The following is a 25341-nucleotide window of genomic DNA, read 5'->3' on the forward strand; positions in this document are numbered from 1 at the left end:
CTTATAACCAAGGTTTTATAACTCTACTGAGTAATTAAATTTTCTCCTATTGTATGGCACTTTTTCCAAGTAGAAAACCATTCGTAATCTGAAAATGAAATTTAAAAACCTATTTAAGTATCTGGAAGACTGAAATTTATGAGTGGGTGACTATAGACAGTATGTTTATTATTTTCTCCTATTTCATTTAACATGTATTTATTGAGCATCTACTCTGTCCAAGCATTGTATTAAGCCTGGAAATTTTTCCTTAAGGGCTCTCACATTAAAGCATTAGGAATTTTGGCTTGATATCTTCATTTTCTTTTCCCCTGGATGCCTTTGGAATCTCTTATCTTACAATCACATAAGCACTTCCTAGTCTCTTAAATTCAAAACAGAGCCTTCATGGAATTTGCTAGACTTGACAGCTTTGTCCTTTAAACTTTGTGGAGGTGGCAGAGCCCATCCCATCTTCCAAAGGAAATGCATTTCCTTTATCAGCCCTGGGCAGCCACATCAGCCTCAGGAACAGGTGGCCTGAGGGCCCTATTGCTGCCCAGGTTCTACCTGAGTCTTCACTCCTATCTCTCAATTCCTCATGGAGCGGGGGCTCCTCAGGAGGAGCTGACAAGCTGGAGTTTATATGGGAAATGCACTCACTTGGAGAGAACACACACAGGTGCCTTGCCAGCCCACACGGAGTATTCTCCATCGCTGTCACAGTCACATTTTGGGCTTTTGCTTCACAGAGGCCCCTACACCCTGGTTCTGGCAGAAAAGCCCTCTAAGGCCTCAGATCTCTCAGAGCAAGGAACCTCTCTTGCTTCAAATTAGGGTAAAAATGGAACCTGATCAGGTAGCCCTCAAACTGAGAAACATTTAGTCCAGTGGAAAGCTTTGGTTCCCTGTGAGTCAACTGCTAAAAACTCCAGTTACTTTATGGATTTGATTTTAGTGACATTGGTAAAAGCCATGACAACAACAGACCCCAAGCCCATGATTTGTTTTCTCTCCGAAGCCTCTGTAGGGTTCCAGCATGGCTCCCAAGCTGGGGGCAGACTCCAAGCACGGTCCCCTCCCAGACCCAAGTGGAGGTTCCTCTTACTTTCCTCTTTGCTGGCTCTGTCAAGGCTAAGCACCAGGTCATCTATTTCAGGCTACTCCCAGGTCAGCTCGGCCACCAGAGAGACAGCTCCATTTGTCCATGTAGATGGAGCCAGACTCTAACCCTGTTGGACTAGATACCCAGTGGAGCGGCCCGGTCTTTTGTTTTGACCCCTTACATGTGGGAGTGCAGAGACGGGCCCAGAATCTGTTTGGTATTCCTACGTGCAACAGAGATGTCAGTTAAGTATTAATAGCCAGGCTACCAATGACTAAGACAGCTAAGTGGAACTAAGGACTTTTACCAGCTTAGAGCTTATCTTTGACAGACGTGGCAATAAAGCCTGAAGCCTAGGTGTCTTGGAAACGACCTTTTATGCTGGCCTTCCTGGAGTTGTGTAGGAAGAGGGAACATTTCTTCGTTATGATCTTGCTAAGAGCTCTGTTACCAATACCTAGGATGGCCCAGAGTTTTCAAGGCCAAGTGCAGGAATCTTGTTAGTACTGAGGAGGAAAAGGGTGGGCCTGGGAAGTCAAAAACTTACCATGTCGACTGAAAGATGGCAGAAAGAATGGAATATGAGGGCGTGAACATTCTGCAGCTCCCGTCCCCGCCTCACGGGGTGCGTGAGATGAGATGAGGTGGTACAAGTGCTTGGCACCTGGAACACAACAAGTGCTCAATAAATGTTTGCCATTACAATCGTGTACACAGTGCCTGGTGACCAGTAGGTGCTCAATAAACCTTAATTCCCACAAAGACCAGTCTAACCTTTGTTTGGGTTGAGAGATGGGCTGTTGGCTGGGTGGCAGTCAGAAACAGGAGGTACTGAGAGAGACAGGAGGCAGTCAAGGCCAAGGCTGAGCCCCCACCTTTGCTCATCCCTTTTCCCATTTAATCTCCACAACAGCCCCATGAGGCAGGTAGAGCAGTGTCGCCCATTTTTCAGAAGGGGATATTGAGGCCCTGAGAGGCTCATCCGTCCCTTAGGGCTCTTCAGCTGTGGGTCTCCTATATCTCCTCCCGTTGGGGGTGGGAGTAGAGGCGGTGGGTGCTGGGAGTGGGACAGCCCCAAGGGCCCTCAGAGGGGCGGCTGCATTTGCTCATAGGAAGTCCGAGGCACCAGGGACCTTCCAGGCCCGGGACGAGGGGCGGTCGCAGCGACCCGGCCAAGGTCAGAGCCAGCTTCTCCGGAGACAGTCCAGCCCTGCCCTCAGCAGGGAGGTGAGCACTGCCAGCCTGCCCTGGGCCCCTGCACCCCAAGGGGCGAGCCACTGCTTTCCCCCTCCCCCAGGTGCCAAGCTGGGTCCTGGGAAGGGAGGTCCTTTATGAACGTGTCAGAGTCCCAATCACGGGTGTCCAGCTTTCCCCTCTCCCAAAAAGCCAGCAGCTCTTGGCAAAATTGAGAAGGACCCATATTAGTCCTTTGAAGACGGCCCTTCCTTATTGTTTCCTTCCTTCATTAGGTAGCTGCTATCTTGAGTTTTCAGGGAAAACCTCTGACTCAATAGTCCACCTCTAAGGGCTATCCCTTCCAGGGCGGGGATATATATATTTATATATAATTTTAAAAAACATATATTTTTATTGATTTCAGAGAGGGAGGGAGAGGGAGAGAGAGATAGAAACGTCAATGATGAGAGAGAATCATTGATTAGCTGCCTCCTGCACGCCCCCCACTGGGGAACAAGCCCACAACCTGGGAATTGGACCGTGACCTCCTGGTTCATAGATCGATACTCAACCACTGAACCACGCCGGCTGAGCGGGATTTATGTTTTTAAAGAAACTCTTAGAGGGCAAGGCCTGAGCCAGTGGAAGGGAGTGTTGGTGTGGAAATTCGTGCACCTGATAGCCCAGGTTGGAATCAATATCGTGGGGGAGGGGGAAGCCGGGACAGTGAGCAGCTCTTTGCAGATCTCTTTCTGGAACTGCGGAAAGTGGGTGAGAGGGATGAGCAGACACCCCCTGGGAGGGAGCGCAGAGCATGTAGGTGCTTTTTGACCTGCTTTAATCCAAGCTGCTGTGAGGACACAGCCTGCCTCTCCCTGTGGCCTGGCCAAGAGCCCAGTGTCCTGAGCTCCTCGACAGAGTCCACCTGGTCAGGGTCCTGGAGCCTCACCCGCCCCTCACCTCATCCTCAGGTAACCACACCCTTTGCGAAGCAGGCAGAACCAGCCCGGAGGAGCCGTGCAGAGCCCCCTCCTCCCAGGAGACCTGAGGGGGACCTGCGGCTCCAGGGGTCCTCGCCGCCCCCAAGAACATCAGCCAGGACTTCTGAGAGGGAGCGGCGCACAGAGAAACCTCCAGAGAGAGGCCGAGCAGGCCCAAGGCAGCCTCTGGGCGGGTGGCAGAGTCAGGAGGAGCTGCCTGGGGCCCGGTGTCCTCACAGACACTTGGAAAGAGGCTGGAGCAGCCAGGAGGAGGGCCCAGGCCTGGAGGGCTGGCAAGGACTTGGGGAGCCCAGCGGGGGCACTACCAGAGCCCTGGAGGGAACATGGAGGGGCCCTCTCAGGGAGTCTGAAGAGAGCTGGGGGCAGTCAGAGGCCTGGGAGAAGCCCCCCAGTAATGGGTTGCAGAAGCCCCCTGACAGGCCAGCTCAAAGGGGCCGGGGCGCCCTACAGGAGCTGTTCGGTCCTCCCCAGCCTATGAGCGTCCCAGAGAACACCCGGGAAGGCCCAGCAGAGTTCTCGAATTCCTGGAGGCCTGAGACAGCCACTGCTATGGGCCGGGGAACTGAGGGCGCATGCCCACACCTGCATGGCCCTGAGAGGCGCCTCGAGCTTGATTGGAGGGACCTGCTGAGCCTTCTTGGGATACCCAGAGAGGGGGCCTGGACCCGCACAGAGGAGCCAACGCTTGCTTCCCGTCTTCCAAGGCTGGACTGGGAGGGCCTCCTGGAGCTCCTGCAGGCCCAGCTGCCCCGAAAGGACACAGCTGGACACTGGGGTGGCCCAGTCACAGCTCCAGGGCCAGAGCTGGGTTCCCCAGGCACAAAGGATGCCCTTGAACGAGAGCAACAAAGCCAGCCTGCCGGCTGGGCAGAAACCACCCTCGTCAATGGACACAGCCCTGAGCAGTTGCCCCAGAGCCTGGCCCAGCTGCCCAGCCCTGCCTGCATCTCCACCCAGTGGCCAAAGACCAAAGTAACGGGTGGACCAGAGACCTCAACTATGGCTGGTCTGGAGACGAGCCAGCTGGGGAGTAGCAGCCCTGCAGAAGGCTCCAGTTCAGCAGACGGGGAGGTAAGCCAGTCTCAAAGCTCAGCCCTAATCCTCCCTCCTGACCAAAACCTTTCCCAGTCACCAAAATGACCATTGGTGATAATGGCCAACCCTCCAGTGAGAATTTACTATGTGCTACGCCCTGGTGTGACTGACTTACAGGTATTTTCCTCATTTAATTTCCATAGCAACCTCATGAGAAAGCCACTGTTCATTTATAAATAAGGAAACTGAGATAGAGAGGTCAAGCCACTTGCCCAAAATCACACAGCTGGTAAGGGCTGGGGCAGGGGTAAACCACAGGTCTGCTCAGTGCAGATCACCTGAGGCCTCAAGCAAGATGCTCTGTCCAGGGCCTTCTCCCCTCCCGGCCCCACAACACCTGGTTTGTGTTGTCCTAGTGGCTGGCTCTTAGCTGACTTTGGCCGGCATTGTAGCCAGTGCGGTCATGTCCCCGCCCCTTGCTGTATTCCAGGTTCCTCACAGTCCGGAACAGCCTCACTTACCCCTCTCTGATCCTTACAGCTCCTTTCAGGCACAGTGAAGAGGTTGTATCTGCTCACTGAGTGAGTCGGCTGCTGAGACAGGTTGCTTAAATGAGGACCCATGTGCAAAGTAAGCTCAATGCCTGGCACATAGTAGGTGCTCACCGAGTCCCTTCCCTGCCTTCTTGGCCCAGGGCAGGGTCACAGAGTCAGTGGGACTCTGGTGCTGCCTGGAGCATTTAGCTGGAGGTGATGGGCTGGGAGAGCCCTGAGCCTGCCTCAGCTCCCTGGAACACAGCACATGGTTTGGGACTCCTAGCCCAGTGGTCGGCAAACTCATTAGTCAACAGAGCCAAATATCAACAGTACGACGATTGAAATTTCTTTTGAGAGCCAAATTTTTTAAACTTAAACTTCTTCTAACGCCACTTCTTCAAAATAGACTCGCCCAGGCCGTGGTATTTTGTGGAAGAGCCACACCCAAGGGGCCAAAGAGCTGCATGTGGCTCGTGAGCCGCAGTTTGCCGGCCACTGTCCTAGCCCATCTTGGCCCCAGTCTTCCCCTAGAAAAAAGGACCAAATCCTTCCCTGACAGGTACCACGGGGATGATGTGAGGCTCCTGTTTGTTCATCTGACCCTCCATGTGCAAGGATGATGGGGGTTTGTGGTGTGCCGGGCCCTGGGCTGGGCGCTTTACATGCTCTGCCATGTACAAGGTTCAGACCCATTAGGCATTTGCCAGGAGTCACACCTGTATAAGTCCACGGCAGGACTAGGGAGTCCCTCCCCCGTATTTCTGGCTTTTATCCATTTGTCCTCTAGTCAATTCAATGCACAGACACCAGAGAGGCAGGGATAAGCCAATGTGGTTCTGCCCTCAGGACAAAGGAGGAATTTGGGGTCCCCACACAGGAAGTTGCTGTCAGGCTTCCTGGGGAGGCAGGTGGACCACTCGTAGCTCAGGGAGGGTGCCATGGTGTGTCCCAGTGAATGCTGGGATGCCAGATCAAAGAGAAGAGGGAGACCAGGGAGATTCTTCAGCTAGAGTTACTCCACAGTGAGGCTCAGGGGCCCGGGGAGGTTAGGAGATGGTGACTGGGGAGGGGCAGGAACACCACATGCTTAAGGGCATTTCTACACACACACACACACACACACACACACACACACACACACGCACACACACGCATTTCCACAGATGATAACAGGCATTCACTAGGTCCTGCTGGGGCTCCAGCTGCTCGCCTCTATGAAAATCCTTGGCACGGCACTCAAGGCCTCCTGGCCTTCCTTTCACCCAGATTTGCGCTCTGGTTGTGCTGCGCTGGCTGCAGAGCCCTGTGAGCACATCTCCCTGCCTTTGTGCACGCTATCCCCACTGCCCAGGATGCTCTTTCTCTCCCTCTTCACTCAGCGCCGTTCACTGTGCCAGTCAGATCAGGTGCCCTGTTCTGAGACACTTTCCCCAGGTTGGTGATGTCTTCCTTCTGGGCTTGGTAGTTCTACCTTCATCTGGTTATGCTCGGTTGTCATTTCCCCATAAGAAACATGAGCTCTGTGGGGCAGGAGGTGTGCCTTTTTTCTCTCTGTATCCCTGGCCCCTGGCCCAGGGCCTGACACAGTGGAGGAGGTCAGCTCAGTGGATGGTTGACCAGTGAATACATGGATGCTTAAGTGCACGCAAGTCCTGGCTGGTGTTGCTAAGTGGTTAGAGCATCCGCCCACGTACCGAAGGGTTGTGGGTTTGATTCCTGGTCAAGGGCATGTATCTGGTTGCAGGTTTGATCCCTGGCCCTGGCTGGGGCATGTGCAGGAGCCAACCAATTGATGTGTCTCTCCCACATTGATGTTTCTCTCTCTCCCTCCCTCCCTCTCTCCCTTCCACTCTCTCTAAAAATCAATGGAAAAAATATCCTTGGGTGAAATTAACCAAAAAAAAAAAAAAAGAAAAAAAAGATGGAATATGGGGGGGAGTGGGTAGACGGTGGATAAATGATTGAAAATGGATATGTGAATGGACGATGGAAAGGGCATATATGCTGGACAAATAATAATAGATGCTGCATGGATGATAGATGGGTAGATAAATATATAGATAGATGTGTGATGAATGGAATAGATAATAGATATTAGATGGATGGATGTTGCTTAGATGATGGATGGGGTGATGAATGGATGGATGGATGAATGTTGGGTAGAATATGGATGGATAGATGGATGGATGTTGCATGGATGGGTAAATGTGGAATATGGATGATGGATAGTGAATGAATGTTAGAAGGATAGGTAGATGGACTGAGGAAGGATACATGGATGTAGGATGGATGGACAGATGATGAATAGAGGATAGATGTATAAATGGGAAAATGAATGTTGGATAGAGGAGAAGGTGGATAATGTAGGATGTATGTTGGATGGTTGGATGGGTACATGGATCTATAGATGTTGGATCTAGATGGATGTTGGATGATGAATGGGTAGATAAGAAGGTGAATAGACGGGTGGAAACTGGGGAATAACTTGGACTAAGCTGTGTTCTTTCTTATCTCCAGTTCCAATCAAAGGAGCCTGAGGAGTCAGAACCGAGAGGAGACTCATTGACTGACCAGAAGCAGGCAGACTCGGTAGTTGGGTCTTGGGTGTGGACACCTGGGGAGGGGAGTGGAAGGGATGGGAAATCAGATTGGAGATGGGCTGAGGTCCTCAGCTGAACTCGGGGTTCATCCAGACCAAGGTGGGCTCTGTAATGGGGTCATCTGTGTGCATGGTGGGGCCCTGAGAAGAGGGGCTCTGGTGGAGCTGGGTGACAGAGCCACCTTCTGGCTTGGGGATCCGGGGAGGACTTGAGCCCAGGGCTCTGCTTTTAACTTGCTAGAATGCCCTAAAAGGTAAGCTAAAACGCCCCCCCCCCTCTCCCCTAGCAAATAGCAGTTTGGCTGCAATGGTCTCTGAAGGCAAGGTCCTTCTGGCTCTGGAGGGCTGCCAGGCTGGGAGAAAGGGTAGAGCTTCCAGGAGCTGGAGCAAGAGAAGCGTTGAAGGGGGCTGAGGAAATGCCTAATTCAGCCAGGTCTGGAGCATCTCCAGGATCCTGGGGCAGGACAGATGTGTGCAGGGGTGGGACCCACTGAGGCTGCTCGGAGGCCTGGTGCAGCTGTAGTGCATTGCTTTTCCCGCCCCTCCCCCTGACCTGCCAAACAGACTGTTCTCCTCACCCTCAGCCTCCAGAGAGGTGAGGTCAGAGCTCAGGGCCTGGGGCCGCTGGAGGGAGGCAGGCGGGGAGGAGACAGGCTGTTTGTGGTTGTGCTTTCCTTATCCTGCTGCTCTGCTGTCCCACATGCCGCCTGATTGGGGTGTCTGTCTGGCAGCCTGGAGCCCTGACTCTGGCCCTGCTGCTTGTCAGAGCTGGGGGGATTCTGCCCAACCCCTCACTGTGCAGATGAGAAAACAAGGGGCAGGGGTGTCGTCCCAGGTCATACCGTTGGTGGCTGAACTCAAAGTAGAACCGGGGCTTGGAACCCCCACCCAGCTCTCTCTCTGCTCCCCACAAGCCGCTTCCTGGTCCTGCCCTGATTCTCTGCATGGCCTTGCACAGCAGCAGCAATGTCCCATGTGTTTGGTGGGCCAGTCTTCCCGACAGGTGGCTGGTTTGTGAAATGGGAGGGGACAGGGGACTGGTCACTAAAGGCACTTCTAGCTCTCACAGGGGCTCCGGCAACTTTGCACTTCCTCTTTCTGGGTTATTTCTTCATACTTCCTGGGGCCAGGGTTTCGTGAACAAAGAGGAAATAGTAATACAGGGGTCCCTCTAGTCTCCACAAAATGGGCCCATCCCAGCAACACGGAAAGCCTCTCCATCACCCCCAGGCAGCCAGGGCTACACAGAATTGATAGCAGCCTCATTCATTCATTCACTCATTCATTCACCTTCACTTAGTGAGCACCATCTGCATGCCTGGGTGTGGGCGGAGTGACTCAGAGCGCCAGCATGGAGCGCACGGTCTATGGGCCAGCACTGTGATGGGACATGGTGGCAGGGGGGCAGTCCTTCCCCAAAGCCCTCCTGCACCTGCGCTTTCATGCTTCATGTTCTGCCTCCAGTGAATCTCCGATCCGGAGGGTTGGGACATCTGGGCTCTGTCTTCCTTCCACCTGCTCTGTGACTTGGGGCAAATGCTTTTGCTTCACTGGGCCTGTTCCTCCAAAGGGGGCTCACTTGGGGGTCCTACCAGGATGGGAGGACAGGTGGCTGTAGGAGTCTGTGATCCATTCCTTTCACAAAGGTGCGGAGAGTAGGCAGATGGAGGACTTGGGGCTAGAGGGGCCTTGTGTGACCCCTTGGCCCCGGGTGGCTGTGCTATGGGGAAGAGGGTCCAGAGTTCCCACATCTTTAGATATTTTAAGAGGAGTTAGAAATATGTAATTATATGTTAAATCTCTTCATTATTTAACACTGGAACTTAAGGCAGAAAACCCCTCCTGCCGGCCACATGGGGTGCGACATGGGGTTAGGAGCCCTGTCAAGCAAACACCATGTAGCATGAAAGAGGTACCAAGCTCTGTTCTCACAGCTCTGTGAGAGGAAAACAAGGGGAACCCTGGGCCTTTAGGTGGGCACGGCAGGATGGGCCGGGGAGGCTGTAGTCAGGGACTTTCCCATCCCACCAAAGGGACCTGGGGGCCAACACTGGACCCTGTTTGACAGGCAGACAAGAGGCCAGCGGAGGGCAAGTCTGGGAGCCCACTCAAGGGCCGACTGGTGACCTCATGGCGGATGCCCGGGGACCGGCCCACGCTGTTCAATCCGTTCCTGCTCTCCCTGGGGGTCCTCAGGTGGCAAAGGGTAGGCTGGCTCCAGTGGGTTGGGAGGGGTGAGGGCGGGGATCGGGGGAGGAGAGGGAGGAGGTTGGTGTTAGTCAAAGAGGAGAGAGTGGAGGCTGAGAGGGCAGGATTTGGGGGCCCACATGAGAAAGGAGGGGAAAGCAGAGTCCTGAGCCCTCATGGCCTCTGCGAGTGAGTGGGTTGCCCACTCCAGGGTGAGGGGTGACTGAATGAGCTTCAGAGCTGAAAGCTCCCAGTCAGCAACCGGCCAGAGAGCCAGGTTGGGGGGAGGGAGAGGGGAGGAAGGCCCTGTGAGGGGCTCTTGGATTGCAAAGTGTGTCTCAGTCCTGGGCCTGAGCCAGTTTCACAAACATCTGGCATTACGTAACCCATCCCCTGCCCAGCGAGGGCTGTAAACACTCAGGCCTCTGGTTCAGGGTTTCCTCAAGGGCAGGAGGGGAGGCAGCTGTGACTTGCTCCCTCCTGCCCCTTCACAGCCAGAGAGAAGGGGGCTGGCTCACGCGGCCTCTTCTCTCAGTGACAGGCTGATTGTCACCCTCTTGCTGGCACTGGGCCCAGCACTGGGCTGGGCACGTTAAAGGCATACAGGGAGGTGAGTGGACTTGCCTGAGGTCAAAAAGCTGGGGTTTAGAAGAGCCAGCTTTCGGTGACTTTCCTCACTCCGAGATGGGAGAATGGCTGCAGTTGAACTCACTGAGCCTTGGTTGCCACATCTGTCTAGGGGGGCAGGGACTCTATGGAGACACTCAGGGCTGCAGGGAGGGCCCCTGGAGATCAGGATGCACAGAGGTGTGATGGGGGCAGGCATGGCCAAATACCAACTTCCCCATCCACTTCATAATTTTCTCTCTGCTGCCTTTTGGGAACTAGTAAGAGGGTATTGAGAACATGTTACCTGGGCAGGGTGGTACTTTCAAGCCATGGACAGGAATTATCTTATGAGACTACCTTATCACGGGAAGTGGGTCTGGCAGGAAGGGGCAGGTGAAGTCCCGAGTGGAGAGAAATGGGGAAAGGACTCTGGGATAATGATGCTGCTGCTGATCACTAGCATTTATTGTGCACCTACTATGTGCGCAGCTGTGTTCAATGCATGGCATGCCTTACCACCAGGCATACCAGGTATGGTTTATATTGTCCGTGTTACAGACAAGAAAATGAGGCTCAGAGACAAGAAATCACTGCTGTAGATCCCACTTGGAGCAGAGTGGAGATTTAAACCCTACTCTGGTTGCCCTCATGCCCCCTCGCGCCCCCCCCGCAACTGTGCATCTGGATCTCCCTGCCTTCTGCAGGCTCAAGAGTCCCCATTAGACAGGTGTGGCAGCTGAGGCTTGGTGAGTGTGCAGTGGTTCTTGCATCTGGGAATGAGGAGAATCAGGAGCTGAGGGATAGGACTGCCGGTGGAGCCTCCCAGACAGTTACTTGAAGTAGTTGCAAACATCTCTTGAGCTAGATAGCGACATCAGTCCACGGTTAAGAACCAGGAAGCCTGGGCTTGAATTCTGTTTCTGCACTAACTTGTGTGGCTTTGGGCCATGGCCTCCCTTTTCCGAGCCTCCCATTGCTGTCCTTGACAGAGTAACAGTTTAAGACTGGATCACCCCAAAGTTGGGTGGCCCTGTTTACTAACTCTCTCCTGGGTCCCGGAGCCTGTGCTCTCTCTCTCCTGCTAGGGCAGGTTGTGGTAAGGCAGTCATTTCTTCATTTGGGCATTCATTCATTTAACCAATGTTTGCTAAGGACCTATTGTGGGCTGAAGCTCTGAGACAGAGACAAAAAAACACTTCATCCTTGCCCACAAGGAGCTCATGGTTTGGTGAGAACACTGACATGTATGTGGTTAGAACACTGTGGTTATCACATTATGGGGGAATGTACAGATGTAGGGAGCACTGGGTGGGAAGGTGATGCAGGGAGCATCAGACAAGGAGATTGTAACTGTGCTGGGGGCACTTGGGTTTCCTCTGGACCAAGACTTGAAGAGTGAGGAGGAGTTTTCCAGGCAAACAAACATTTGGAGCTAGAGGCGGGAGAGAGGGGGAGTGTGTGTGTGTGTGTGTGTGTGTGTGTGTGTGTGCGCGCGCGCACATGCACGCACGCTCTGGGGTTGGGGGAGTGAGGGTACAGAGAACAAGAAAGGAAGTGTTTCAGACACAGCAGAGAACAACATGTGCAGTCCCACCAAGGTACAAAGGACCTGCTCATTCTGGGAATTCTCAGTAGTCCAGCATTGTGGACCCTAGCATGTAAAATGTGTGTGTATGATGACGGAGGACAGCAGGCAGGGGCAGATTTTAGGATGGATGCAGACTGCTTGGAACAAGAATGTAGAGTTGATCTATGAGCACCGGGGAGGTGTTGAAGAACCTTGAGCAGGGGAGTGATCTGATCACTGGATTGAGGGAACTAGAAGTGGAGTCCCAGAGGCCAGGAAACCTGTAAGGAGGCTGTGAGGTGCCCAGGCCACAGGACAAGGCACTGGTGGTAGGTGAGGTCTTTTGTCCACTCACTCTCCCAAGGATGAAATGCCTGAGTTAGGTACAGGGGTAGGGTAGGAAAACGGCATGGGGATGCCAAAAGGCCAGTGTCTAGGAAGATGGGCTTATCCATGACCTCATTTCTAGTGTGGAGGAGAGAATCCCAGTGGGAAATACTGAGAAAGAACTTCAGCTCCCTGAGCCTCCATTTCTTTATCTGTGAAATGGGGACAGTAATTATGATAGTAATAATTTTTGATCCCCAAACTAAGATGGCAGAATAATTGAAATGGCAATTATTCCAAACCCCCTGCCCTTCTACCGAGGGATAGCTAACTAGGGATAAATGGGGTGTTGTGGGTACTTTACTTAACAATTAATCCTTATAGCAACCCCGTGAGACAACAGCATTATCCCATTTAACAGAGGGTGAAGTTGAGGCACAGAGAGGTTAAGTACCTTGCTTAGGTAACACAGTGTTTGAATCACAATGCCACACAAGCTATTACTACATGCATTTAGCAACAAATTCCATCAAAGGTCCCTCCAATACTTCAGGGCTCAGATGAACTCCTACCGGCAAAAGGGCTCCTAAAAACTGCCAAGTGCTCTGGGAACGTGAGCCACGGGTGTACACCCACACCCAAGAACCCCAAACCAGGTTCTTAAGTCAGAAAGACCCATTTACAGAAGAGGGCATCTAGGGGGCACATGCTAGGAGTGCCACCTCTTCTTACTGTGTGACCCTGAGCAAGTCGGCTCACCTCTCTGCGCCTCTATTTTCTTATTAGTAAAATGGGGACAAGGACACCATCCTGTCAAGCCTGTAGTGAGGATGAAAGTCGATTTCATTGGTGACAAGCGGGGCTCCGGGAGTGGGACGCTGAATTGTTAATATTGGGTGCTTTGCCCAGTGCCCAGCAAACCCGGGGGTCCGGCGGCTCGCGGCTGGGGCGGGGAGAGGTAGCCGAGGCGACGTGGGGCCACACCCCGCACTGCCGCGCGGTAGCCGGCGAAGTCACCTGCTGGCTGGATGGCTCCTTCCGCCCCGCGCACCCGCGGCCGAGCGCGGCCCGCCCTCCCATCTCCCCGCCCTCCCATCTCCCCGCCCCCATCCGTCCGCGGCCGCCCCGCCCCCTCGCGCCCGTCCCGTCGCGCAGGCCCCGCCCCCGGCCCGTCCCACGCTCCCATTGGTTGGCCTGCGGCCCCAGCCGCTGTTTGTCCCGGCTTCCCCGCCGCCCATTGGCGCGCCCGGGTCCTCCCAGGAAGTTTGAAAAAAAAAAAAAAGTTTTATGGGCGGATGGAAGGGGCCGGAGTCGCGCGGGCGAAGGGAAGGGCCGGAGGAGCGGCTCTGGGCGGCCGAGAGGGGCGGCGGCAGCGGGATTCCCGCGCCGCGGAGCCCGGCCTGAGAGCCCTGTACACCTTCCTGCCTCCTGCCCCCGCCGCCCCCGGGCGCCGCCATGACGGTGAGTGCCCCCCAGGCGCCCCTCCGCGCCCAGGCGAGTGAGCGACTGCCCGAGCCAGCAGTCCTCCCGGGCAAGCCCCCCTCCACACTCCCGGTGGCCGGAGGAGTCTCCGCCGGAGACCGGGCGACCCCAGCGCAGGGCCGGCCGGCTTGCCTCACCTTCCCCAGCTTCCGCCTCACCTTTCCAGGCCTGGAGCCCGGGCGAACCCGAGGAACTGGGAACGTACCGTCACGGGCACCCGCCTCCTCACTTTTGCGGGACCAGTCACCGACCGATTCGGGGTAGTCCTTTACCACCGCCGTCCCACTCCCTTAGTGAAGACCTGACCAGATTGCCCCAAACTGTGAGATCCGTAGGGGCTCCCCGGGCTCCGGGCCAGGGCTGGGGTCTCGCCCGGGGCTGGAGAGAGGGTCCCCCTGGCTCGGATGGGTCTCGTTGACCCGGGCCTGGGAAGACTGCCCGCCCGTGGGGGCCGTCGGAGGTTGGGTGGGTGAGAAGGGGAGCCCATCCTAGGATTGAAGCGGCCAAGACCACGTTCTCCCGGGCTTGCTTCTTTGCAGCGGGGCCTTGGGTGGGGCAGTGCCGCGAGTGGGGTGGAGGACACGATGGCTGGGATTTGTCTTTCTCTTGGGGTGAGCCCTACCCTAGTTCCATCAATACCTGTGCCTTAATAGTAGGCCTCGCAGCTGAGTTCACCATTATCCCCTTTTCACAGTCCGATAAACTGAGGCTTGGGGGAGAGGCCTTGGTGAGTTGCCCGAGGTTACCCTGAGTGTAAGGGAAGGAGCAGCCCCTTTCCAGGTCAGTCTGCCCCGTGGTGTTCTGGAAGGGAAGGGCAGAGCTGCTTTTGGTTTCTGACTCGTGTCTTAGGGAGGCTCTGACAGCGGGTGAGGAGAGGGGTGTTAGGCAGCCTGTGTATGTGCATGTGCCTGTCCCCTTTCCACAGCCAGTGAAGTGGGCTGGGCTGCTGGGGAGCGGGGTGGTGTTTGGGGAGAGGGGCCCCTTCCCCTCCACCCCCCTGTGAGTGTGATGACCTGGCCACTGCCTGGACTTCCTCAGCCTCCACACATCCTGCCACCTCCCTGCTGGCCCTTCCTGTCGTCAGCAGCCTCCCCTGTCCTGTCAGAGAGCAAAGAGGGATGTGGGGGAGGAGCTGAGTCAGTGTCCTGCCCGTCCCCCCCAGGCCAGGGGAGGGTAGTCACTTTGCCCACTGGTTGCCTGCCAGGCCCTGAACTGGCTGCTTTCACGTTACCAGAATTGATCCTCTAAGGTTGATGGCAACTGCCTGTCTAACAGTGAGGACACTGAGGTGTAGAGAGGTGACACAGGGGGCCCTGGCTGAGCCGAATTGGTATGGAGGGCTATCCTGGTTTCCTCTCAGGCGAGATAAGAAATGTACACAGTTGCCTCCTGGAGAAGCACATGCTCAGCAGGGCAAGGCTGCTGGAAGCAGCATGTGGGCCGCCTGGAGGAGGACGGCCTGCCCTGCGGTGGGAGAAGCCTTCCTGTGATTGTAGGACTTAGTCAGGTGGAGGTGGACGGGGGAGGGAACGCTGGACAAAGGCTGGTGGGCACATTTGGGGAATGGCGGGAACATGGAAAAGGGGTCTGGAAGAAGAGGGGCCCAAAGGCCGGGAAAAGTAGCTTAGGCTTTTGGTCGAGGTTCCTGAGGAACCGTGAAAGGTTTTGAGGCAGGGAGGAGGAGGAGGGTCACCACTGACTGTGTTGACTGGCTTCATCCCAGCTGCCTGCAGACCTGCGCCTGCTCCGGCTGGTGTCCTTTCTGTACCGTCCTTTCCCTCTCCGCCGGTCCCATCTCCCTGACCCCAGGGATCTGTATGGATCCAGTGGCAAAGGTGCAGCGAATGGGTAAATGCTTAGAGGCTGGAAGCTGGGCCTGGAGTTGGGATTTGCTCCACCTCCTTTTGCCTTAGCCGCGCGCAGCCTTGCCCTGGAGCCTCATTCCCCAGCCACTGCCTGGCATCAAATTATATACCTGTTCACTTGTTTATTGTCTGTCTCCTGACTTCCACCAAGACAGGGGCCACATCTTTCATTCGCAGCTGACTTCCTGGTCCAGGACAGTGCATGATAGTTAAAAAAAGAAAAAGGAAGATTCCACACACATTCCCTGGGTCCTGGGGGTGTGAATGCGCATGTCCCTGCCTGTGAGTTGAGTCTGAGGGACAAGTAAATGTCTTCAAGATAATCATGGGCAACAGAGGCTGTGGGAGGGCCGCAGGGGGTGTGTGTGGCGTGTGCTGAGACACGGCCTTGGAGGAGGAGGTTAAGCTGTCTTAAAGCATGAGGAGGGGTTTGCTTTGGTGTTCAAGCAGAGGACACAGGCATGTGGAGGACCTGAAGTCCTGGTGTGTTGGGGATCAGTGAGGATGTGTGGAGACATTAACACGGGGCCCTCAACGCAGGGGGAAGGCTGGGCTGGAAGGGTGGGGCTGACGTTCTTGTGCCATCCTAAAGCAGCTGGGTTTTGTTTTTATTATTTATTTTTTTCCATTTTTAAATCATTTTTATTTTTCAATTACAGTTGCCATACATTATTATATTAGCTTCAGGTGTACTGGACTTTGTTTTGAAGCCTCCTGAAGCCATCCCTGGAGGCTTTGAGCAGACTTGTAACACTGGGCCTTTTTTTTTTTTTTTATATATTTTATTGATATTTTACAGAGAGGAAGGGAGAGGGATAGAGAGTTAGAAACATCGATGAGAGAGAAACATCGATCAGCTGCCTCCTGCACACCTCCCACTGGGGATGTGCCCGCAACCAAGGTACATGCCCTTGACCGGAATCGAACCTGGGACCTTTCAGTCCGCAGGCTGACGCTCTATCCACTGAGCCAAACCGGCTTCGGCAACACTGGGCCTTTTTGAGCGAGTCCCTCTGCCAGAGTGCACCTAGAGGGAGGAGGCCATGTCGAAGGTCCTGAAGGTCCAGGAGGGCGGGAATAGTGCAGACCTGTGGCCAAAGGGAGGAGGGTGGGCTGGGCTGGGAGAGGCTGCTGGTGCTCCTTAAGGGTGAAGGAGAAAGTGAGCTTCCTGCAGGTGGAGGAGGGGTGGCTGGGGCCGAGGAGCCATGTGTGGAGATGCAGTGAGAGATTTAGGTTTCAGACCTTTAGACCCTGGGTGGGGGGCGGGAGTTCCCAACTGACCATAGGACCTGCCCTGCCAGCAGTTTAAAATCTCACATTGGTGGCCTCCTCTCTCCATGGTCACCGTGCCAGCCCAAGCCTCAGGTGGTGTGCGACGTGTTAGTACCGGCTTCCAGAGGGTCACTGGGCTTTTCCATGGGTGGCACGTTCAGTCCTCATAAAACTTGAAAGAGGTCAGGACTCGCCCCGTCATTTACCACATTGGGCAACTGGACTCAGAGAGGGTATGTGACTTAGGAAGGTCACTGTGACCCCACTTCCCAGGGAGCCCTTGGGGTCCCAGCCTGTCATTGCTGCTAGGGAGCCCTTCCTCAGCTTCTGGAAGTCGAGGCTGATCTCCTATGGGCCATCCTAGGAAGCCTAACTCCTCAGGGCTAGGGAGTGGGGGTGGGGCCTGTCTCCAAAGCACAGAAATTTAGATGGGGTAGAGGAGGGTGGATATTTATTCAGCATGTTTCCCCGGGTTCTGGCCACAGCACGCCTAGTCCTGGGGCCACGGGAGGTCTAGACTGAATGCAGGTGAACCCAAGCGACCCGGTGGTCTTGAGCGGGGCTACCAGTCTTCATTCGGTCTTGGTTTGGGATGCCTTACATTTGGGGAAGAGGGTGGGAGAAATGGAGAGCAGATAGGATGAACACCACCCAGAGTTTCTCAGGTCTGAGCAGAGCCTGTGTCCCTTCCCTCTGACAGGTATGCAGGGAGGGGCTGCAGCGCAGGGGTGGGGCTGCCAGCCTGCTGAGACGGGGCCCTGGTCCCACAGCCAGGGCTGTGGATGTCTCTGAATGTCCAGGCTGCTGCCCCAACCTCCTCTCAGGCCACTTCTTCCAGCTGAGGAAGAGGAGAAGGGGGCTCCCTAGGAGGAAGGCAGGTCAGGGGAGGTGGCCAGGTCAGGTGGCTCTGGTTTCCAGGTTTCCAGCTGCCATCCTCGCCGCCCACTGAGCCATGCCACCCGCTCCCTGCACGCAACCAGACACCTTGGCCTGGTGAGGCTTCGATGCAGGCGCTGATAGGTGGGCTCAGAGCCATGGCAACAGGTGGACGCCTCTTCCCTGCCCGCCAGCCTGGCCCGCCCTGCTCTCCCAGTGGGCAGGAGCTGAGACTGCAGAGAGACCGGGATTAGACTTAGACAGGAGAGGTCTCCCCAACAGGCAGGAGGGTCTGGTATTGGGCACCCACCAGATGGACCTGACCAGGGAAAATGCGAGAATGAGCAGCTTCATTGTCTAGGTCTAGGCGGGGGCTCATAGCTCACAGGCCTCTGTGGAGCATGCTGCAGCTGGGAGCCCCCAGGCCCCGGGGCCGTGTCCCCCTGAGCAGCACCCGGCAGGTAGGGCTTGCCAGGACCGGCCCATCCAGAGATCTAGAGGGAACCAGAGGATCTCTGATCCCAGCCTGTGCTTGGTTCCATCTTTCAGGATCTCCAGGAGACCAGGGCAGGGCAGGGCTGGTTGGACCACAGGAGGGCCAGAGAGTTGGGGCAGGTGGCAGCAATAAGGCATTTTCCTGGTGGGCACCTGGGCCTTGTCAGAGGGAGGAACTGGACAGCGCACTTGCCCTGCTGGTCTGGCTTGTTCTCTACAGGATCTCTATGGGCAGCGTTCTCTTGGCCCCCCTCCCACTCTTGGGTGAGGAAGTAGGCTGGTGGGAGGGAAGCTTGAACATCTTTGGTGGATGTCCCAGTCGCCTGGTCCACCCTCTTGGCAATCAGAGATTACTGGATGTTATGGAAAGGGGCCAAGACTGCATTAGTGGCTGGGGAGTCTGCCTCGATTTTGGGTGTTAACTGGGCCCTCAGCCCTCTCTCCTGGCTTCTCAGGCCCTTAGCCTTACAGGGTTCAAGGCCTAGAGGGTACGGCACCCCCTCCTCCCCAGCCCCATTGGATTCTCCACTGGGCCTGACTCATCTGCTTCCTCCTCTCCCCATAGCCCGATCTACTCAACTTCAAGAAGGGATGGATGTCGATCTTGGACGAGCCTGGAGAGGTAGGAGGGCTGAAGTGGAGAGGAGGGGGGTGGCTGGGGGCAGCCCAGGAGGCTGAGCTGCTTCCCTCGCCTGTCCAGCCTTCTAGAAACCATGGCTTCCAGGTGGAGGGGGTCCAGGGTGGGGGCCAGAAGTGGGAACTCTGAGGGCAGGGTGTTTCTTGTCCAGCCTTGGACTATGGGGGTGGGAGGGCGGAGGCCTCCGGGAACAGTCTGTAGTGTGTAAGAGTCACCATGGAGGGAGGCCGCCTAGCCCCTCAGGCTCTGTACCCCATCCCTTCCTCTCACCAAGAACCTCTGGGTCCTCCCAACTCTTGATGACCTCCTGGGTATCAGAGGTCTGGGGTGGAAGGGCTCTCAGAGATCATTGGGCCTGAGAAGCACAGATTTGTAACAACTCAGTCGTGTAACAGCCCCTCCTCCCCCACCCTGCGGATGATGCTCAGAGCACATCTGAAGTCTCACCAACCTGGGGCCCCATTGGTCAAATCACAGCTTTCCCTGGCCTCAGTGGCCACATCTGTGCTAGGGGCATAGTGGATGATGATAATTCCTTCCAGGGTGGATAACAGGCACAGATGTCAAGCAGGTAAAGTGTCTCACATAGCCCCCAGTATCTGCTAGGGCCTCAGTAATAACCCTTCCCTTTCTCTAATGTGTCTGTCCTTAGACCCAGAAGGGACAGTGGCCTCTTACGGGTTCTGCCCTTTCGGCTGCCATGCTGGAGCTGGAGCTGGAGCTGGCTTTCTGCCCACCCACCTTGGGAGGGAACGTCTCCCCGCCCCTGCCCTGCATGCGCTCGTGGCTTTGGTCTGTGTACAGCCCGCATGCCGGGAGGGCTGGGAGCCAAAGGGAATTGCATTGTGTTTCCTACCCACATGCTTTATCCCCTCTAACCCACAACCTTCCGTACCCGCTGCCTGCTTGCCGGTCCTCTGGTGGCTGTGCTCCAGCCTCACACAAGGCCTGGCACCTTGCCAGTGACCCGTCCTGGCCTCCCACCCAGGGTCTCTGGAGGGTAGATATTATGGGCTCCACCCAGCACTGGCCATTACTCATTCTCTTTCACGAAGTTTTGGAATGTCCGAGCTGGAAGGGCCCTGGGAGTTCAGCCAGCACAGCCCCTTGGTGCACAGACAGGAGACAGGCCCACAAGGGCTTCGATCTCTTCCAGGCCGAGCAGTACCTTGGGCAGACACAGGCCTGGAACTCGGGGCACCAGCAGCTCACAGAGCTCCATCTAGTTCCCATCTTAGACAGTCATAGGGCCAAGGACATCATTTGGCACAGAACCCTTGCCCCACTTTACAAAGGGACAGTTGAGGTCTTGAGCTGCAATTCAGGCCACTCAGTAAGAGCAGGTAGTTCTAAGAGGGCCAGCCTTTTAGAGCAGTCGCCAACAATGTAGTGCCCACCCTGGGCCAGATGCCCTGAGAGACATACAAGGGTGGGTTAGGAACTTCTAACCTTACAAGAAGGCTTAGGGATTTCTTACTAGCCCTACTTTACAAATCTGAAGACTGAAGCTCAGAGAGATAAAGATATTTAAAGACACACAGCTAGGAAGGGATAAAATAGTTGTCTCTTGAATGCTAAGGAGAGGCAGTGTGGAAAGAAGGAGAAAATGTCATTCTGGTACATCCTTGAAAATGCACCATCTTCTTAAGGAAAAAAAAACCCTAAGTACTTGAAATAGCAAACAGCGTGGATAGGGCTTGGTGATGTGTGGGAATCCAAGGAGATGCTGGGGACTGCACTGACCCTGGCAGTGGGTGGACCTGAACTAGCATTCCAGCAAATGGCCAGAAGCTAGAGGAGGGCCAAGCTTGGCACCTTTAATGTCAGGCTGTACTGGTGCCCCCACCCCTTTCCTTTCTGATGTGTTCTGCTAACCCAGCCCCAGCTGGAGCAGAGAGAAAGGCGCTGCAGAAAGGTGCCCAAATCCTAAATGTTCAGATAATGCATCTCACAAGGTGAACACACATGTAACCAGCACCCAGATCAAGAAACAGAATACGACCAGATGCCTCCCCCTGGGCCACCTTCCAGTCCTGCTCTCGGGGAGTCCTGTCCCTGGCGACAGGAGATCCAGGGGGGCATATGCAAAATAACGGGAAGTTCTGGTCTCTGGCTTGCTAGGCAGATGACCTTACACAGGTTACAACCCCTCCCTGGTCTACCCTGGGGGGATTTGCTTGTAGGCGCCTCAGCGATCTTGGTAGAAAGGATCAGGATGGGTATGGAAGTGTTCACAAAGCAGAGAAGGGCTCCCAGAAGGAAAGGGAGGGTGTGGCTCGGACGAGAAGTCAACCCATTTCATAGATGCTGCCCCTGCAGCTCAGAGGGAAAAGGAGGGCCAGGCATCAAATGTGGATTTTCTGACTGCCCTGTCCCCTGCCCCTACCCCTCAGCAGGGTGGATGAGGGTGCTAGGCCCCTACTTGAGCAGAATGGTTGACCTGGCAGCACCCAGGGGGCCAGCAAAGTGGCACACGCATGTTCTTCCATTCCACACTGGCCCCCCTTACCACCACCTCTCCTTCACAGTGGAAGAAGCATTGGTTTGTGCTGACTGATTCAAGCCTCAAGTATTACAGGGACTCCACCGCTGAGGAGGTGAGACATCAGGTGCTGGGGGCCCCTGGAAGAGGTTTGGGGGCTTGGTGGGGTCACTGGCGTATATGGACCATCGTCTTCTTGCTGTAGGCAGATGAGCTGGATGGCGAGATTGACCTGCGTTCCTGCACTGACGTCACCGAGTATGCAGTACAGCGCAACTACGGCTTCCAGATTCACGTGAGACTGTGCATCTGGGGGGTGGCATGACTGGAGAGCCCCCAGAGGAGATGTTGGTGTGGAGCATGGCTGGTTCTTGTCACTCATTTACCCAGAGACCCTGTCCTCAGAGCCAGTCAGAAGCTCTACTGCCAACACAGCGTATCTGGGGAGACCCCAGATATCATTGGCAGGGGTAATTCAAATGTTGGGGAGACCTTGGAGCCACTGCGACTCTTCCAAGACTAGGCTAGTGAAGGGGGGAGTATTGCTCCCTCTGCTCAACTCCAGGCTCAAGACCTTAGACTCTCTCTTGGGAGGGAAGGGCCACCCTCCCTGGGGTCCATAGTGGGGAGGGAGCAGTGGTGCTGGCCACGTGGCAACCTACCTGTGGGGTGGACTTACAGACCAAGGATGCTGTCTACACCTTGTCGGCCATGACCTCAGGCATCCGGAGGAACTGGATCGAGGCCCTGAGGAAGACTGTGCGCCCCACCTCAGCCCCAGATGTCACCAAGTACGTGCTGGGTTGGACCGGGGCTTTGGGGAGGCACTTCCCCTGTATCCCTGAGTGCTGTTCTGACACTCACCTGAGAGCCTCTGGCTGTACCTTCTGGGCCTCAGTTTCTCTGTCAACAAAATGAGGAGAGGGCAGTGCGCATTCTTGGCAGTCCTCCAGAAATACAATGAGGATTTGGAATGTGACCACTGTCCCTCTACGTCCCCCACATCCTGAAAAGGTGGGGAGAGGCCTTAGCTCTTTGGAGAAGATGGCAGTGAGTCAAAGGCCCCTCTAGGTGGCTGATTGTGCTGTGCGGGCTGTGTCTCATCCTGTGTTAAGGAGAGGGGATGGCTAGGCAGTCTGGGAGGGGAACTCACTCCCTCTGGAGGTTACTGTGGGTAGAGTAGTGGGAGGGCTCAGTTACCTGGTGGTAGAGCTCCCACACAGTATAAACCCCAGACGCCTATGGGGGGCTAGGACTTGTGGCTGCTGGGCAGCAGGAATGGAAACATGACATTGAGGGGTGTCAGGCGTGAGTCCCCCTGTCTGGCCACAGCCTGGCTGTTCAACCTCAGTCCAGTCACCTTCTTGTCTGAGTTTCAGACACTTCATTTGTCAGACTGTCACGAGAATGTGCATAGAAGCCCTTTGTGAACTGAAGCACAGTGCAGCTGGATTATTACTTAGTATATAGGCTTGGCTGATGTAACAAAGAAGCCCCAAACACACTGACTTTAAGCGGGAGAGGTTTATTTCTTTCTCCAGAGCAGTCCAGTGGTGTGTAGTCCAGACCAGCTCTGTGGCCCTCAACTCGTAGCTTTGCCTCTGACTCTAGAACAGCCGTGGGCAAACTACGGCCCGCGGGCCAGATCCGGCCCGTTCGGCTGTTCTATCCGGCCCGCGGAGCCGAAAGAGCGGAGGGTTCTCTTGCTCTCCCCTCCGCTCCTTTACTTGGAATTTATATTAGTTCACACAAACACTCCATCCATGCTTTTGTTCCGGCCCTCCAGTCCAGTTTAAGAACCCATTGTGGCCCTCGAGTCAAAAAGTTTGCCCACCCCTGCTCTAGAAGCTGCTTACAATCTCCTGGAGTGCCAGACAGGAGCTAGGCCAGGGCACACCCAGTCCTTTAAAGGGTGCCACCTCTCACTTCCACTGGGCAGAATGTGGGTTCATGGCCCTACATAGCTGCAAGGGATGCTGGGAAGTGTAGTTTTGGGATGGGTGACCATATACCCTGCTATTGTTATAGAAGAAGAATACTGTCACAGTTGTTAAGTCTCCACAATTTGTGCCTATGCACCCAGAGGTCACTGTTCACCTGCTCGGCAGTGACCATGGGCATCTCCCCTATTCCACTGTGAGTCTTTTGAACCCAGGATCTTATCTCAAACCATACTTTTAATAATAACGCTTTGATCACCATTCTTAATGGGCTTCCTGGTTGCTTTACACATATTCGCCCACCTAGTCCTCATATTCATCCTGTGAGAAGAATTGTCCCATATTACAGATGAGTGACTGAGCTCAGAGGGAAGCCAGATAGTCTGGTCCCTCTGCTGGTAAGTGGTGGAGTTGGGATGGCTCCCAAGGTGTGTTAATGATGAAGCTCTAGTTCTGACCTCTGGGTTCAGCTGCTTCCTCCGCTGGGGTTCATCCCCAGGCTCTGGCACATGGTGACACTCCAGAAGTGCTTGTTTGGGGACTGAGTGGGCAAAATCCTGCCTGATGTGGCTCTGCTGGCACCCTAGGCTCTCGGACTGCAATAAAGAGAACACGCTGCACAGCTACAGCACTCAGAAGGGCTCCCTGAAGGTGGGGGAGCAGCGTGCGGGCTCTGAGGTCATCAGTCGGGGCAGCCCTCGGAAGGCGGATGGACAGCGGCCATCCCTGGACTACGTGGAGCTCTCCCCACTGTCTCAGGGCTCCCCACAGCGGGCCCGCACCCCAGCTCGCACTCTTGACCGCCCAGCCAAGCAGGAGGAGTTGGAACGGGACCTGGCCCATCGCTCTGAGGAGCGACGCAAATGGTTTGAGGCCGTGGACAGCAGGGCCACAGAAACACCTGCTGGCGAGGGGCCACGCCGGGGCCTGGGTGCCCCCCTGACCGAGGACCAGCAGAGTCGGCTCAGCGAGGAGATCGAGAAGAAGTGGCAGGAGCTGGAGAAACTGCCCCTGCGGGAGAACAAGCGGGTGCCTCTCACCGCCCTGCTCAACCAAAGCCGTGGGGAGCGCCGGGGGCCCCCTAGTGACAGCCATGAGGCACTGGAGAAGGAGGTAGACATCATGGCTGGCCTCTGGGAACCCCCTTACCCCACCCACACCCCTCCTGTCCCTATAGTCATGCTATAGCATTTATCATGCAAACCTACAGTGATGGGGAGCTCGCTCCTGACTCACTGTCTGACACCTCAGACTCCTCTGTGAACTGGAATCTTCTTTTCTAGATCTTGGGGTTTTTATTGTTTTTAAAAAGCATTGTTATTGATTTTTAGAGAGAGAGGGAGGGAGAGAGAGAGAAACATCGATGTGAAAGCAGAATATCCATCGACTGCCTTCTGCACACCCTTCACTGGGGATCAAGCCTGCAACCTGGCTTGTGCCCTGGCCAGTAATCAAGCTGGCAACCTCTCGGTGCACAGGACAATGTCCAACCAAATGAGCCACATAGGCCAGGGCTGTTTTTTTGATATTTTTGTCTCTTAGTTCTGTCCTCAGCAATCACACAGAAGGGAATAGAGAAGAAAAAGGAGCATTTACTGAGCATCTTGCCCTTGGCCCTCTTTACAAACAGGCTCATATATGTTCACAGCAGTCTCATGGCCCCATAGGGTATATCTCATCAGTTTTACTGATGGGAAGCTGAGGCTCAAAGACATTTCCCCTGCCACCTACTTAATGTAAATGTCTGTGACCACGTGTTCTGTTCCCAGCCCTGTCTAGTCTTTGGGCCAGAGCTCTTCTGGCTCATTGGCCCTGCTATCCAGGACACAGCTGGAATGTCCCCCTTGCCTGCACATCCCCACCAGGGCCATGTCTTCTCAAATCCACAGCTCCACCCTGCCTCCGCCAGCCCTCTCTGCTTTCAGGCCCCCACTGACCTCATCTCCCTTCACAGGTCCTGTCTCTTCGTGCCCAGCTGGAAGCATGGCGTCTTCAGGGGGAGGCTCCTCAGGGTGCACCCAGGTCCCAGGAGGATGGTCACATCCCCCCAGGCTACATCTCACAGGTGAGGCTGAAGAGCTGCTTTGTGGGGGAAGGGGGCAAGTTTCTGGTTGCCATGTTTTCAGAAAAGAGCTAATATTTTGGAAGCCCTTCCTGTGTACCAGAACATG

At 55.2% G+C, this 25341-nt stretch overlaps 1 protein-coding gene across 1 annotated transcript in view; it reads left to right on the top strand.

Moving 5' to 3' along the window:
- TRIOBP (TRIO and F-actin binding protein) overlaps positions 1-25341 on the top strand; it is a gene marked incomplete at its 5' end in the record, with an annotated part of 54559 nt that overhangs the window by 15879 nt on the left and 13339 nt on the right. Inside the window, 10 exons of the mRNA XM_080662782.1 lie at positions 2197-2311; positions 3232-4332; positions 7350-7421; positions 9500-9637; positions 18677-18733; positions 21277-21345; positions 21436-21525; positions 21912-22021; positions 23758-24283; positions 25125-25235. Coding sequence (XP_080518908.1) covers positions 2197-2311; positions 3232-4332; positions 7350-7421; positions 9500-9637; positions 18677-18733; positions 21277-21345; positions 21436-21525; positions 21912-22021; positions 23758-24283; positions 25125-25235 — 2389 coding nt within the window. The remainder of the gene's footprint in view (positions 1-2196; positions 2312-3231; positions 4333-7349; positions 7422-9499; positions 9638-18676; positions 18734-21276; positions 21346-21435; positions 21526-21911; positions 22022-23757; positions 24284-25124; positions 25236-25341) is intronic.

The sequence above is a fragment of the Plecotus auritus genome (assembly GCF_963455305.1).
Source record: "Plecotus auritus genome assembly, chromosome: 3".
NCBI lineage: Eukaryota > Metazoa > Chordata > Mammalia > Chiroptera > Vespertilionidae > Plecotus > Plecotus auritus.